A 14,765-nucleotide genomic window follows, 5' to 3' on the forward strand; every position below is an offset into this window, starting at 1 on the left:
TTATCGATGGTGATTATCAGTTCTACCTGTTTTTATTTGTACTAGTTTATATGAAGATAAAAAAGCCAGTTGTGTGTGTTTGGGTGTTTTATTTTGCTTGATTGAAGAAATTTCTCCATCCTATCTCCTGTCAATTTTCCCCAAAAAATGTTATTTTTACCAACTTTCCCCCTCGATTAGGAGGGGAAGGGGGTGCCGATGGATGACTTTTCAATAACCCCCTTCCTTTTATTATTCCATATTTTCAATTGCATGAACGTGTCTGCTGTTAGTTTTGCAAGATGCGCTTTAATATAAATATTTAAAAAATACTTTTGGGTTTTTTTGCGTGTTTTTCCTTCCCGGGGGGGGGGGGGGGAGGAAATTTGTGGAATGAATCAGTCTGTTTCTTCCTCCTCTCCCCCCCCCCCCATTTTGAATTTATTTTTTTCGGAATTATTTTGAAGGAGGACTACACTGGATATTAAATATTAAAGGAATAAGTCGTTCCTTGCATTACCAGTGTTTAAATTAGATTGACAAATCTGAGGTGCCAGGTTGCTAGTATAATAGAAAAATCGTCACGGGTGGCTAAAATTTTTTGTGTGAGATTACTAATTGCCGTCTGAGGATTCCAATCACATAGTTTTCTGAAATTATGTCAGCCTGTCTACCAACAGAGCAAAAGAAAATTCAGAAGAGTTGAAATAAAAAAATCTTGACCGCTTTTTCGTTGAAAAAAAAAAAACTGATTGGCTTTAAAAAATTTGGCTGCTGTTTAAATTATTTTTTGATTTGTGGAGCCTTGATAAGAGAATAAGATTGCTAATTCATTATCATAGCTGCCAAGTCTCCCGAATTTTTCGGGAATCTCCCGAATTTTAGCATCATCGCTCGACCTCCCGAAAAGTTCTTAAATCTCCCGAATTTTTACAAAAATCCCTAATTGTCCCTAAAAATTCCCTACTTCATTAAAAAAATCCTCGCTTATGAAAACAATCCCTAAGGAATTTCTTGTGGGGCATGAAGCCTCTTTTTTTTCCTTTTCGAAATGACGTCACACGTCGTAAATGGGGAAATACCCTTTTCAAGGAAGTTTTACAAACCCTCTGATGGTAACAAGGAAGTTGTTTGTCTTATCCTGCAGGGAAATGGCTTAGCAGCCAATAGTCCTGGATAATAATAATTGAAGATTATAGTACCGCGCATATGGTCAAAATTTCTTTTGTTGAAGTTACGTACGTGCGATATAACAAAACATGAATACTGATGAACAAAAACATATTTAATCAATTTTAAAGATACTTATTCCGATGAATTTCCTTTCATCAAACGTTCCAGAAGATGGCCGACTTTTCCTTTTTGTACAAGTTGTGTTACGGACATGAACATCGGTCATGGAAAGACTGCCATCATCACTCGTGAAATTAAAAAAAGACATCAAGCAAGTGTCACAAAAAGTCAGTGTTCTTCAAAAATTGACGGTGCTTTCTTTCATCTTCCGATGATTTTGGGGTCATTCGCGCAGAATGTTTGTTCACAGCGTTTCTGATTGAACACAATATTGATTATTACATTATTGAAGTTTTTACCTCCAATTTCACTTGTTTTTTGAGTAGGAATTTTATTCCCAAGGGTTTAACTTCCATGTGTGTAAAATCCTTATTTTAATTTGACTTCAGTTATTGAGTAGGGATTTTATTCCCTACGCTTTAACTTTTATGTTTGGAAAATCCCTATTTTATTTGGAAAAATCCCTATTGTATTTATTAGGGAGTGGTTTTAGCATAAAATACGGGTTTGCGCGAAAATCTCCCGAATTTTCATTTTCAAAAGTTGGCAGCTATGCATTATAATCAGATTCACCTAGCTGTGAAGTTATTGATCACTGCCAAAGCATATTTTCTAAGGTTTCTATGAATGAGGTAGAGGTATGTCCTACACGGGTTTTGCTTGATTATTTTATTGCTCTGTTCATATGCTTGTGCAGGATTTTCTTAAGTGGGGGGGGGGGGGAAAGAGAGATGGTGTTCAGTGTATTTGATATTGTCCCTGCAGGTGGTCTTAACATTGACTTCGCTCGTTTTCTAATATGTAATAAAGAATATAGAACAAGGAAAAAATAGGCTGAACATGTTTTTTTTTTACCTGAACTTAATTATAATATTGATTTCGGCAATGAAGGCATAATAAATTTCTTGTTTGAAAAATAAATGAGCTGTAATCTGATTCTAAAACTAAGTTATTGCATACAGTATTTCATTAATTCGTAACAATATTTGCAAAAGTTGCAGCATTAAAAACATTTGTAAGAAAATTTCACTGATTGTGATACTAATTTTGTGTAATTTTTTTTTCTTATTTGAAAATGGCTGTGAATCTTATATTTTGATCAAAAAATTTCTTGTTTCAAAGTAAAAAAAATCAATACGTATCAAGCTTCATTACAACTGCTTATGAAGGCAATATAAAAAATTATGATATGGAGAGGTTTTGAAATAACTTTTTCAAAAATATACAGTGGATCCTGCTTATAACGTTTCTCAAAGAACCATTGTGAAAAAAATTAAGTGGGAAAACATTTTGAAACAAAAACTCAGTGAGCATTCATTGGGAACAGCAAAAATTAGTCATACCAAGAGGGAAAACGAGTGGAAACATTATAAATGGAATCCATTGTATATAGGCTGTTTCAAACATGTTCTGGTTGATGCTGTCTTTGCATAATATACAGAAATTGCTGCATATAAATTTCTTTTGGGTATCGACTGACCTTTGAACTTTGCAAATTTTCTTTTGACTCATCTTAGTAAAATTTTTTTGACTTGATCTTCTTTTCTTCTAAAAATATAACCTTTGCTACATGAGATACTTCTCTGTATTCCAGGAAATGAAGGTCAATTGGGCTACATCCCCTAGTAATACGCCAAAACAAGATACAAGCAGTAAGCAAACTTTTTTAATACAAATATTAAAAAAATACCTTTTTGTGAAGTTTTTGATCAATGTAATAATCCTTAGCAAAGAGTTGAATATATATATATATACATAAAAGTTTGTACTGCCGATATACTGATTAATAATTTTTTTAGATATTTTTAACAAGTCTAGAATCTATTTGAATGTTTTTAAATTTTTTCGAAAAAATGTTGGAGAGATGAACTGTTTATTTCATTTTTGCATTTCTTTTTCCTTTTCTTTAAAAGAACATTATCATATTTTTGTTGGAGATCTAAGCCCAGAAATTGAAACAGCACAACTTAGAGAGGCCTTTGCTCCTTTTGGAGAAATATCGTGAGTATACATAGAATCTGATTGCATTGGTTTTTTTTCCCTGTCACAAAGTTTAAATATATGCATTTGAATACTACTTTGGTTTTTTTCCCCTCCCATAATATTAAAATATATTTTTTTTATATTTTCAATCTCGAGTACTTTCATCATTACTGTGTAAGTACATGCATAGGGAATTCAGATTTCTCTTTCAATTTCATGTTTGATTGAAACAGTTTTCAGATTGAGTAAAAAGTGATTATTATTGATAATATACATTAAAGAAATTGTTTGATCCACAAGTTTAAAACTGCAAAAAAGTAATATTTCCCCGAAATCGAATGCCTTGAGAAAATTTCTGTGATTCGTTGATTCATATTAATTTTTTTTGATTCATGAATCAGTTTTTTTTATAATTCATTATTTGAATAATTGTTTCTATTATATTCATTTAATTTTTTCATATGTTTTATGACAAAATGATTAATGCTATTTTTGAATCATCAATATTTTGCAGAGTAAATTTTTCTGGGGGAAAATATATTTAAAAGATACTTTTTTAACGTTATTTAAATTAAGTTTTTAATTTGAGAAAAAGTATGCTCATTTTATTGCCAAACTCCAGTAGTAAATATTCATTCTTTGACCGATATGTTTGCACAATTTATAATTTTATGTGTTGATTTAATTCAAACGTGTACTCTTTTTTTCTCTTTTGTGTTAACAGTGACTGCCGGGTGGTTCGAGATCCGCAGACGCTCAAGTCAAAAGGCTATGGTTTTGTTTCCTTTGTGAAAAAAGCGGTACGTGTTCAAACGGAGAGAACCAGCGACCAGGGCTAGGAGCTGGGTTGAGTTAGGGTATACAAGCCATTTCCCTTGTACCTTGGCTCATGGTGTTTTTTTTTCTTCCTTTCTTTCATCTATCACTAATGTAAAATAATATTTAGCAATGGCTAACTAGTGTTTTCAAGGGCGATTTTTCAAAAAGGGGAAAATTATTTTAAATTGTTCTTTCAATTTTATATGCATGCACCGCCTTTTCTCCCCTCATCAAAATCACTTCATTTTCATCTTTTATCTTCATTAAAAAAATTACTTCATGTTAAGGACAAGGATGGTTTGGACCTGTAATTCCTGGGAATGGTAAAACATTCATGCATTTGGTTTTCCTTATTTTGTGAAAATTCTAAAGAGACAGGTTGACTGTTTTAGTTTTGGATCTGCTTCAGAAAATATATGTTCAGATTTGTTAAATAGTGTAAAAGTTCACAGTGAAATGGAATTCCATACAGGGTTGCACAGATATTCTGTACACTCCTAGGATATTTATCTTTGCAAGACTCTTCATAGTTTCAAAACAAAGAATCGCATATGGAGTATTATCATTAGACCAACGCTTTACCTGAAGGTTATCCAATTCATTAATCCAGTCAATCATCTTGAAATATAAATGTTATGATGCCTCAAGACACAAAATTATATTTTATGTTCAATATTTTACCCTCATTTTATTAGTTTACTCTTTTTGCCAAAATTAAATTATAGAACTTCTTCCATTTGTCTAAAAAATACTTTTATTGGAGATTATATTATATAGTATTAAAAATTAAGTAATTACAGTTGACGCTCAATTTTACAAACACTCATTTTTACGAACTGTTCTTCTGTCCCCGAACAGCATGCCATAGAGATAATGTTAAAATCTGCCCTATTTTATAAGCTCTAATTTCTATTGTGATTGATTAGCATGCAGGTGTTTACAAACGTGCTAAGAAGAGGGTTAGCTTGTTAGGGGGGGGGGGGAAGTAAACATGAAGTGCATATATATATATTGTTGACAACGTAATTCACTCTTAATGTATTATGATTGGTTGAACTGGTGGTTTGAGAAATGGTATGATACATTAGCTCAGGGGTTCTCAACCTTTGCTCTGTAGAGCTCTAAAGGCTTTGTGTGCCCTTCCCAGGGGCTCTTGGACACTTCAGGAAAATAAAATAGATATGTAAATATATTTGATGAATAAATTTTTAAAAATGTGACTTACAGGACTTTGCCATAGAAATTGTAGATTAAAAATGGCTCTGCGAGTCAAAGTTTGAAAACCGCTGCATTAGCTTGTTAATAAAGTCATTTCTGAGTTGATCAAGCTCTACTTCAGCGAACTGCTGTTTGCCTACTTTCTTCAAAATTGCATGAATGTCAATGAAACAAAAGATTGTGCTTGTGAAAACATTTGTGAACTCTTATGAAGACAAATTGCCAAAAAGTACAGGATTTCAAAAAATTGCATGTCTAATAAATAACATTTCTAGTTCTGTAATCAAAGATCAGCAAAAGATTATTTCTGTGGCAAGTGATTCCAGCAGCATTCCACTATCCCGAAAATATTTCCCAGAATCTGAATTCTCGCAAAATTTTATCCTACATCAATGCCATGGAATCTTATTTACCAAAATTTTGAAATTAAGCAAAAAAAAAATAGTGATTTTTAAAAAAAATCATCAATAAATGTGGAAAATCAACTCTTTTTATTTCATGCACTTTTCACCTCATATTTACAAATTTTCAATTTTAAAAACTAATTAAGTCAGCACGAGTTCATAAAAATGAGCGTCGATTGCATATTTTGGTTGCCATCAAACACATTCTCTTGCATAGGCCTTGGCCAAACAAACTCATATAAATAAATAAGAACTTTTAAATTTCAGAAAGGACTAGCGTTAATTTCAATGCTAGTTACTTATGTTATCTGGCATGTGATTTTCTTTAATAAGTTCATATTTTGCTAAGAATTTTATAGAAAATTTTAATATAAAAGCTTATGTTTTAGTGTGTCATCAAAGTATTATCACAAATATGAATACTTATAGGCCTGTATGTAGAAATGTTAGCAAATTGTCAAGGAATATCGCTTGGAAATCACGTATAAAATGATTTTGAAAAATCTATATATTGTGCATTATCTGCATGGTGCATTTTTTGACATATTTTGTAGTTGTGCCTATAGTTTTTAATTATTCTCACAAATATCAATTGGATTCAATAGTCACAGAAAATATGAAGCTTTATTTTAGCATATGCTATTCAAACATTGCAAGTGAAACATTTAAATTAAACATTTCATTTAACGCAAAATGATAGGGCTTGCTTTGGTGGTTGCAAGAAATTCGGCATTGGATTCCCAACAATGTTAGAAATCTTTTGTGCTTAGAATTTTTCTGTTTCTTTTATCAACAAACTCTATAAATTTTGATGGATTTTCATTAAGTATTTGCATGTGCCATAGTTTTTGTAAATTTTATTTTCTGTTATTGCACTGGTGTTAGATTTAGATAAAACAGCTATATAATCGAGGAAAAGGTGATGTCAGTGGGACGTAAATAATTACCCCCAGAACTCTCCAGTGTTTTATTCATTACTTTTTCTCTTCCACAGGATGCAGAAAATGCTATAACCACAATGAATGGCCAATGGTTAGGTAGTCGTGCCATTAGAACTAATTGGGCAACACGAAAACCTCCTGCCAACAGGTCTCAAAATGATTGTACGTATAAATTGTTTACCATACTTTCCTGCATATATATTGTATAATCCACAGTTTGAAAAACCTCAGTTTTTTTTTTTTGAATATCATGATTATTCACCTCTGCATATTGCGTAGAGATTTTTTTCCCTGTGAGCTTGGCACTAAAATAAATTGTTTTTAGATGACATACACGTGAATTAGAGAAATAAACATTTCCCCTCTACCACAAAATGTGAGCCTCCATCCTATCCATTCCTTCAACATTTCATTATTGATGTATAAAATTTGCATTTATTGATTGTACAATACTGCAGATTATGTTATGACACTCTTTTTCTTGTAGTTGAAAAATTTGCATCTATGAATTGTATGCAAGAGATTACAGTGTATGTGTCTCTGTTTGTTTGCTTTCATTTGCGATTCCAGCTACTTTCACAGCAGTTTTGAAAATATCAGACATTTTTAACCAGTCATCTGGCCAACTACTCTCTTTTTTTGGAAGTTTCAATCTAATAAAATATATTTTTTGATTAATACATTGAAACTGAGTTCATGTCCATAGTCAATTTTCAAAATTCTCAACAAAAATTAATTGAATAATTTGAGAAATTAATAATTCATTTTTTAAATTATGCCCAAAATCGGCATGATGTGTTATTCCAGCCCAGCTAGTTGACTGGTTAAACTTATCTTTTTTTATTTATTAAATATTGAAGTCAAGCATTCATAAATATAATGATTTAGTTCTGAGTGATCTATTGCTGTTGAACTGTTAAAAATTAGAGGTAAATATCAACTGTAACTGAGTAACTATTGATACTGCTGAAGTAGAGACTTTTTTTTTTGGTTGTTTAGAGCGATTTCTTGAAATCTGACGACGAGAAAGGTTTTTTTTTTTTTTTTTTTTTTTTTTCTTCCTGTTTTGCTGAATATGTCAAAGATAATTCTAAAAAGTGTTTTTAATTTTAGAAAATTTTACATTCTCAGAAAGTATGAGAATGTGGAAAAATCATTGTAATAATCATTGTTTATAACTTTTATGTTCCATCATTGTTGGTTTGATGAACAATCTTTTACAAAACTTTAAAAAAATCAACCAATAAGCGTATCGTTACATTTGCTCGAATGTAACAAATGCTTATTTGTTGCATTTTTCAAGTTTCATAAAAGAACTTATCAAAATTTTATAGTGTAATCCTGGCTTAAGATTGATCAGTTTTCTGCAATGAATGAATTTTTGTGTTTATATTTGTTTTGTTGTCAGTGGTAAAGATTTTTTATATAAAGTAAACATACAAAATCTAGCATTCTTTATCAAATTCAATCAGGGGCCAATAAAAAAGGAGGAAGCTATTTTTCAAGTAATTTCAAAACATTTTTAAGTAACAAAAGCTGTAGAGCATATATGCATATAGTATACTTATATTTTATAATTCAATTAAATGTGTATAGCCTATAAACCTTTGTAAAATCAATTTTTCTTTTCAGCCTCATCAAAACCATTAAATTTTGATGAAGTGTACAACCAGTCAAGTCCCACAAATTGCACTGTGTATTGTGGTGGAATAGCTCAAGGTCTTACAGGTTAGTGGAAAAATATTTTAGTTATATTGGAGGTTCCGCAGAGGAATATGGACTAGTTGCATGTCTGGTTTAGTAGTAGTTGTTATATATATATATAACATTATATATAGAGAGCATAAACATTTTGACAGCTGTGTGCTATTTTTTAGATTTTTTTCTATCTCTTGAAAATTTAATGGCTTTCATTTTCAAGGTTTTCATGCGCTATATTGCTAACTACTTGAATAACTGCTGTCATGATTGTTCAGTTTTTAGATTATTTTATAATTTTTGCCTGTTTCATGGTTTTCATGAATGTATATCATCAAATTAAAGATAGTATAGTTCTAATGTGAAGAGCATTAAATATATATAAAAATTAATTGCACCACAAATAACAAAAGTGATAAAAGAAAAAAATCTGAATGTGTTATTAAACCTAATTTTTTTTCTTTTTTTGACAAATTTTTCTATAGATGATTTAATGCAGAAAACATTTTCGCCATTTGGCCCTATTCAGGAGATCCGTGTTTTTAAAGACAAAGGCTATGCTTTTATCAGGTATTTTTTTATTATCTGTATTAAGAGAGCTTTATAGAAACAAAAAATTAGAACTTTTCTTTTCTCGGTTTCTGATTTTATATTCTTTCGTTTAAGGTTCTCAACTAAAGAATCAGCAACACATGCTATTGTTTCCACTCACAACACTGAAATTAATAGTCAGACAGTGAAATGCTCTTGGGGAAAAGAGGCTGGCGATCCAAATAATCAACAGCAGCAAACAGTACGTATTGTGTTAATTTTGGTTGTTATGAATGACAAGTGAATAGTAAATTTTTCTGAAAAGTAAAATGTTATTGAATGAAAAGAAATGCGTGAACATCTTTTTTTTATCATAAAGCTTCCATATTTTTTCTCAAGAATTTCTTGTACTGACATTTCTTGTCCCTGTTGTGATTTATTCAAATATTTTTTTAAGATTAATTGTAGGCAACTGAGAATCCACTTTTCTGACATTTTTGTATTTCCTTCTTTTATGTACTGTTTCTTGTGTCTTAGTGTGTTGAAAATATGATTTTTTTTTTCACCAATTATAGATCAGATTGTTAAATTCTTTTTTATCGCCATAGTGAATTGAGTCTTGTGGATTGATTTAATGAATCAATCCAGTGAAATTAATAATTGTAACTTTTTTTTTGCAGGACAATCATGATCCGTTCCAGAATATGGCTGCTCAGTATACTTACCCATACCAGCAAATGAGTTATTGGTACCCTCAAGGCTATCCTCAGATGCAAGCTGGGCAGTTTGTTCAGGGAATGCAGTATCCATATGGACAGTACTATGGGCAAGGCTTTGGGTGAGCATCCTGTTTTGTTCATTTGGTCTTTTGACATAATAGCAGACAGTTATGGCTGCAACCAGTTGTTTTTAATCATTTTGCAATGGAAACTATAATTTTTGACAATTAAAATTAGTTCATCAATAATGATTTAGAAAATTAATATAATTTTTTTTCAAGGAAAAAATGAGTTCGTAACTCGCATTTTTTTCCCTAGAAAAATTTACTTGTTTTTGCCTATTTTTTATGCTAGATAACTATTCCATTTACTGCAAAACTATCAGCTGCGTAAATCATACTGTAAATCATCAAAGAAAAACTGTTTTTACTGTTATTCAGAACAACAGTCAGCAATTGGGCAAGTTAACAAAAGTTTGAGAGTGTTTTTTCAAATACCATAGGGAAGTTGAGTGCAGTAATTACAATTTTAGTTAATCTAGTATTATGTTTTGAGCAAAGTCAGAATGAAAAAAAAAATTAATAGATTGAAATTGAAACTGTAATTAGATTTCCAAGCGATAGTGAGTGTTAGATGTCGAATTTGATAGTTCTTTCCTAGCTGTTGTTAAAGGGCTGGTATGTGGTCTTGAACATTAAGAGTATCTGTTTCTGTAATGTTGAGATATGTTTTAACTCTTATTTGCTATTATTGCAGCTAGTGTGGGAGGTGTGCTGCTGAGCACTAGCTAAAAATCAGTGGTATTTTTTAAAATTCAATTTTACCTCTAAAATTAGCCTTCCTTTTTTTTCTGCTAGCTTCATTTGTTATCAAAGTCCTTTTTTTAGAAATATTCTTTCTTCTCTTTCTTATTTTAAATGTATCTGTTGGACATTTGAAGCGGACAGTAAAACCTAGTTATTACGAAAAGAGGGGTAAGGAAAACAAAATTATACCTGAAATTTTCATGAATTTCCTGTTCAGTGTATAACAGGTCTTTTCCCCTCCTCCCACATTAGCTGAAGTGCATTATGGAAAACCTCAGTTATTCACGACTGTTTAGTGAATGCATGTATATATTTTCAGTGTAGTTAAAATGGCTCGTGCAACGTGATCTGTTAGCTACCTAATTGAGAACACGGGAATTTTCTTGTAATTTCTCTAAAAAATTATAAAAAATTATAGTGTTAGCGAAGTTTTTTTTTAATGTCCCTTTGACGCTTGTAATATTTTTCTCAATCTCTACTAAGGGAATAAGTAATAACTTCTATAGGATTTCAATAACAACTCTGTGTGCATGTTGGAATAATCCAAATTTTTAATGCTTCTTAACAATCTGTATACAGGTGTCCCTTGCTCTGCACTATTAATTTATTCCACAAAATAATAGTAAAACGAGTTGAATTCTTAGTATAAGATAGGAGTTTCTCTTCCGCAGCATTAAAAAGGAGAAGAATCAGCCAGCAGCAAAATGAAAAAATTTGTAAATGAATTTCTCGACCTTAAATTAGTTATGCTGGATGAATGGACTGGTTCTGGTGAGTGTGAACCATCATCCTCTTGCTCTTCTGAAATTTGATGTTATAGGCTGGGTTGTCAACTTTTTTTTAAAATTGAAACAGTGGAGATTCTGTTGATATGCAGAATTCTGATTATCTCTTGCAAATGGCGCAATTCTAGTTTCATTCAGATCTTTAGAAGGGGGAAAATGGCCAGTGGAAAGTTATACGATGTACTAAACATAAATAGCTGACCTCTGTCATTCATGTCGTTTTTTAAATTTCTAAAACATATTTACTGTTGGACTGATAAGTGAGATTTTGATGATGAGTTAGTTACATTCACATTTGTCTCATCTTCATCCCAAAACCAACAGTTTTTGCCATTTTAACTATTTTGTATCTGTAATTTGCTGGCTCATTCGTTAGGATTTAAATCATTATAATCCAACTGCAAGCTACATTGCTAAGGTTTTATCAATTTACAAAAAAGTTGTTAAGCAAGGAGATACCTGAATACACAATATTTTAGAATTTCTGGGTGGGGGTGTCTATATTTTTTATTGGCTTTACAGGAATATCTAATAATATAAACTGAAAAGTGGCATTTGGCCATTTGAGTCATTGATAGTAGCCATGTCCACATGCTCTTTCCTTTACTTAACTCTGTCTTGTTTTCAATTTATATCTTTCAATTTAAATCTCAATTTTTCAATTTATATCTTGGTCAAATTATGCAAATAAAGGAAACGGTTTAGTTTAATTTCATTCAAGTTGATATGCTTTACAAACAGTTCATAACTTAATTGTAAATTATAACTTCAAATATGTCTTACTGGGGTGTTCATGAAACTAATTAATACTGAATGGGAGAGTATCGCTTTCATACGATTTGATTGCCTTTGGTCTTGCGAATAACTGAGGTTTTTGTTGGCATAAGTGAAATTTCATGTTCTGAATAAAATAAAAATTGATATTTTGCCATTTAAAAGCTGGCTATTTTTTTTTCATTTTTTTATTATGCAAATCTAGCTTTTAATATGGCATTTAAAATTTATGTGCCTTTTTGGAAAGGAGAAAAATAATTTAACAAAAAAGGAAATCACCTCCTGTCAGTTTGTGACTTTATTTGAACTCTTTCTTGCTACATATAGCCCTACCCCGATAAGAAGACGCGATGAGCAAAATTTAAGACAAGAAGTTGCGCCATATGCTCGCGGAAAATCCGTCTCATCGACAGACAGGTAATTTTGTGGCAAAGGTAAATGGTGATTGGTACAAGAAAAGACCACAGTTCCATCGCAACTGTTGAGAAAAATACAAAAAAAAAAAAAAAAAAAAAAAAAAAAAAAAAAAAAAAAAAAAAACCAAACAACCATTAAAGCAGCATCTATATAATATACCTGATGTAATACTTGTAATCAAACTTATCTTTTGTGCAGAAAAAGAAAATGTGCAAATTTTCGTAATAACAAGGTTTTACTGAGGATACCTTTTTTTAAATCATTGCATTTTGTTTTTCTCCCCATTTCATTTGTTACTTTTTTTGCTTTGGATTTCATGCTGTGTTAATTTGCACCCACATTCGACATAACTTGCTTATTAAAAATATGAATGTATGATGCTCTCTGTTCTGTGTTTTTAATTTGAAAGAATTTTTGTGATTTTGTTTAATTCAGAAAAAATTAGGGCAGTGTGAATTTTGATTCATCAATATTTGTGACCTTTTCACCCAGCTCGTTTATAGCAGTTTTCTAGTGCTGTTTGTTTTTAAATGAGCTCAGCCATCAGATTTTGTTTTCCTCATCCATTTAGATGTAAGGTAACACTTTGAAGAAAGGATTTAATTTCTATAATGACTTTTTGCATTTGCTCATTTGAATTTGCTGTCATGCTTGATTTTTTTTTTTTTTTTATTTAAAGTTAAATAGAGGAGAATTCTCACAGGTTTTTATAAAAAAATATTTTTTCTTTTGAGTAGTTTTTGACCATTCCTTTGATATTACCTACAAGAAATCAGTGTTTGAGCTTGTTATGAATTCTTCACATGCAGCATCTCTTCTTTTCTGTTTTTTTTATAGGTGAATTTGAATGTGTTCGCTTCTTGTTTAGGTGTAAAGGAATTTTCTCCCCCATAAAAATACTTATGCATTGATTGCTACTGTACATTTCTCCAAAACAAAAGGCTATAGGGACATTCTATTACTACTTTTCATTTGCAAATTATTGATTGCTCCAAGAAAATGAACTATTTAAGGAACACCTCAAACAGGAAAAAAACCCCAATGGAGTTTCTCCCTTTTAATGAGAGAGGGGAAAATATATTTCTGTATATTTGTCTTTTATGTTTTGGTTGATATACAACACGAAAGGACTGTTTGTTGTGAATGAAACTGATGCATATTGAGGGGTGGGGGAGAATGTGCATAAGAGACATTGTCAAATTGTGAAACAAAAATTGGAAAGCTTACCAAAAAATATATATACACATAAAATAAAGAAACATTTATGTTTGGTGTAGATTGCAGAGTTTGGTGTTTGCTCTGCGCGCAGCATGAAATACTAGAATGTCAATAAAATGATGTACCTAATAAAAACGAAGTTGCAACTGTGTTTTTTCTTTCAAGTTGCTCACTTTTCTGGTTATTGGGTTGCTCTTTTTGAAGCTTTTAAAAAATAATTTTAAAATGTTTCATTAGTGAAGTTTCACTGACTATTTATATAGGGTTTCATTTTAGTAAATTAAGTTGTATATAAACAATGTGGATACATTTCTTTGTTTTCATTTCAACGTGAGAAAAAAAAATTTTGATTCAGAAAAATGCAAATTATCTTTGAATGTTAATGTTATCACACATTAAACAGTAATTTTTTTGTTCCAAAGTTCTGCTCATGGTTATCCAGAGCATAGAAAAGACAATTTTGCTGAAAGCATAAAAAAGACAATTTTGCTGAAAGCATAAAAAAGACAATTTTGCTGAAAGCATAACTTGAAAATTTTGTGCATTTAAAAAAAAATTATCATGTGAAGAATCTTGCTACATGGGAGCAGATTCATCATTGTAAGTTTTCCTGTTTGGGTGATAAAAATTTTCAGTTTGCCTTCCAAAGTAGAAAACACTTTGTGGGGTTTTTCTCACAAATTTTAACGTTTTTTCACTATTTTCATTTTTGAAGTTACGTTTGAACAGCATCCTCTTTTTTTACTTTTGGCTGAAATGAATAAAATTTAAAATTCCTACCCAAAACTTTTTCGATCCTGTGATTGAAAAGCGCCATAGCAAATTATTATTTTTGAAGATGTCCTAAAATTCAGTTCACAACTCAATACCAACTAACCAACATGAGCATACAAGGTAGTCCAGAAGTCTAGACCGGTTACGATAAAGATATTTAAAAAAAGATAGACAAATGGCTTAAACTATTTCATATAGAAGGTTTCAAAGTTTTTTACTTCATACAAAATTTCTATGTGTGCACCTTCAATAATGCATGAGGATGTCTGTGTCAAGCCTATATAACATTTCTTGCCATATTATTTGTAGCATGGTCGTTACAAAAAATAGAAATAAAGATGGAAGTAAAAAACTGAAACCTTTCAAGTGCTTTTATCATTTATATATCAGGCATTTATCTATCTTT

General features: G+C 30.9%; 1 protein-coding gene across 9 annotated transcripts in view; it reads left to right on the forward strand.

Moving 5' to 3' along the window:
- The window catches only part of LOC149077690 (nucleolysin TIAR-like), a 158,640-nt gene that overhangs the window by 79,228 nt on the left and 64,647 nt on the right, over positions 1-14,765 (forward strand). For 3 of the 9 annotated variants that reach the window (XM_089245272.1, XM_089245274.1, XM_089245270.1), the window contains 9 exons: positions 2,867-2,924; positions 3,186-3,273; positions 3,980-4,055; positions 6,691-6,799; positions 8,270-8,365; positions 8,821-8,905; positions 9,002-9,128; positions 9,547-9,704; positions 13,205-13,736. In XM_089245272.1, the coding sequence (XP_089101398.1) occupies positions 2,867-2,924; positions 3,186-3,273; positions 3,980-4,055; positions 6,691-6,799; positions 8,270-8,365; positions 8,821-8,905; positions 9,002-9,128; positions 9,547-9,704; positions 13,205-13,208 (801 nt within the window). In that variant the 3' untranslated portion in view covers positions 13,209-13,736. Of the gene's footprint in view, positions 1-2,866; positions 2,925-3,185; positions 3,274-3,979; positions 4,056-6,690; positions 6,800-8,269; positions 8,366-8,820; positions 8,906-9,001; positions 9,129-9,546; positions 9,705-12,277; positions 12,499-13,204; positions 13,737-14,765 lie in introns of those variants that run through there. The other 6 variants (XM_089245267.1, XM_089245268.1, XM_089245266.1 and 3 more) reach the window with 2 other exon arrangements.

This window comes from Pholcus phalangioides, unplaced genomic scaffold (genome assembly GCF_987345545.1).
Source record: "Pholcus phalangioides strain wild (caught in Gottingen) unplaced genomic scaffold, Ppha-v1.0 ptg000015l_1, whole genome shotgun sequence".
Taxonomy (NCBI): Eukaryota; Metazoa; Arthropoda; class Arachnida; order Araneae; family Pholcidae; genus Pholcus; species Pholcus phalangioides.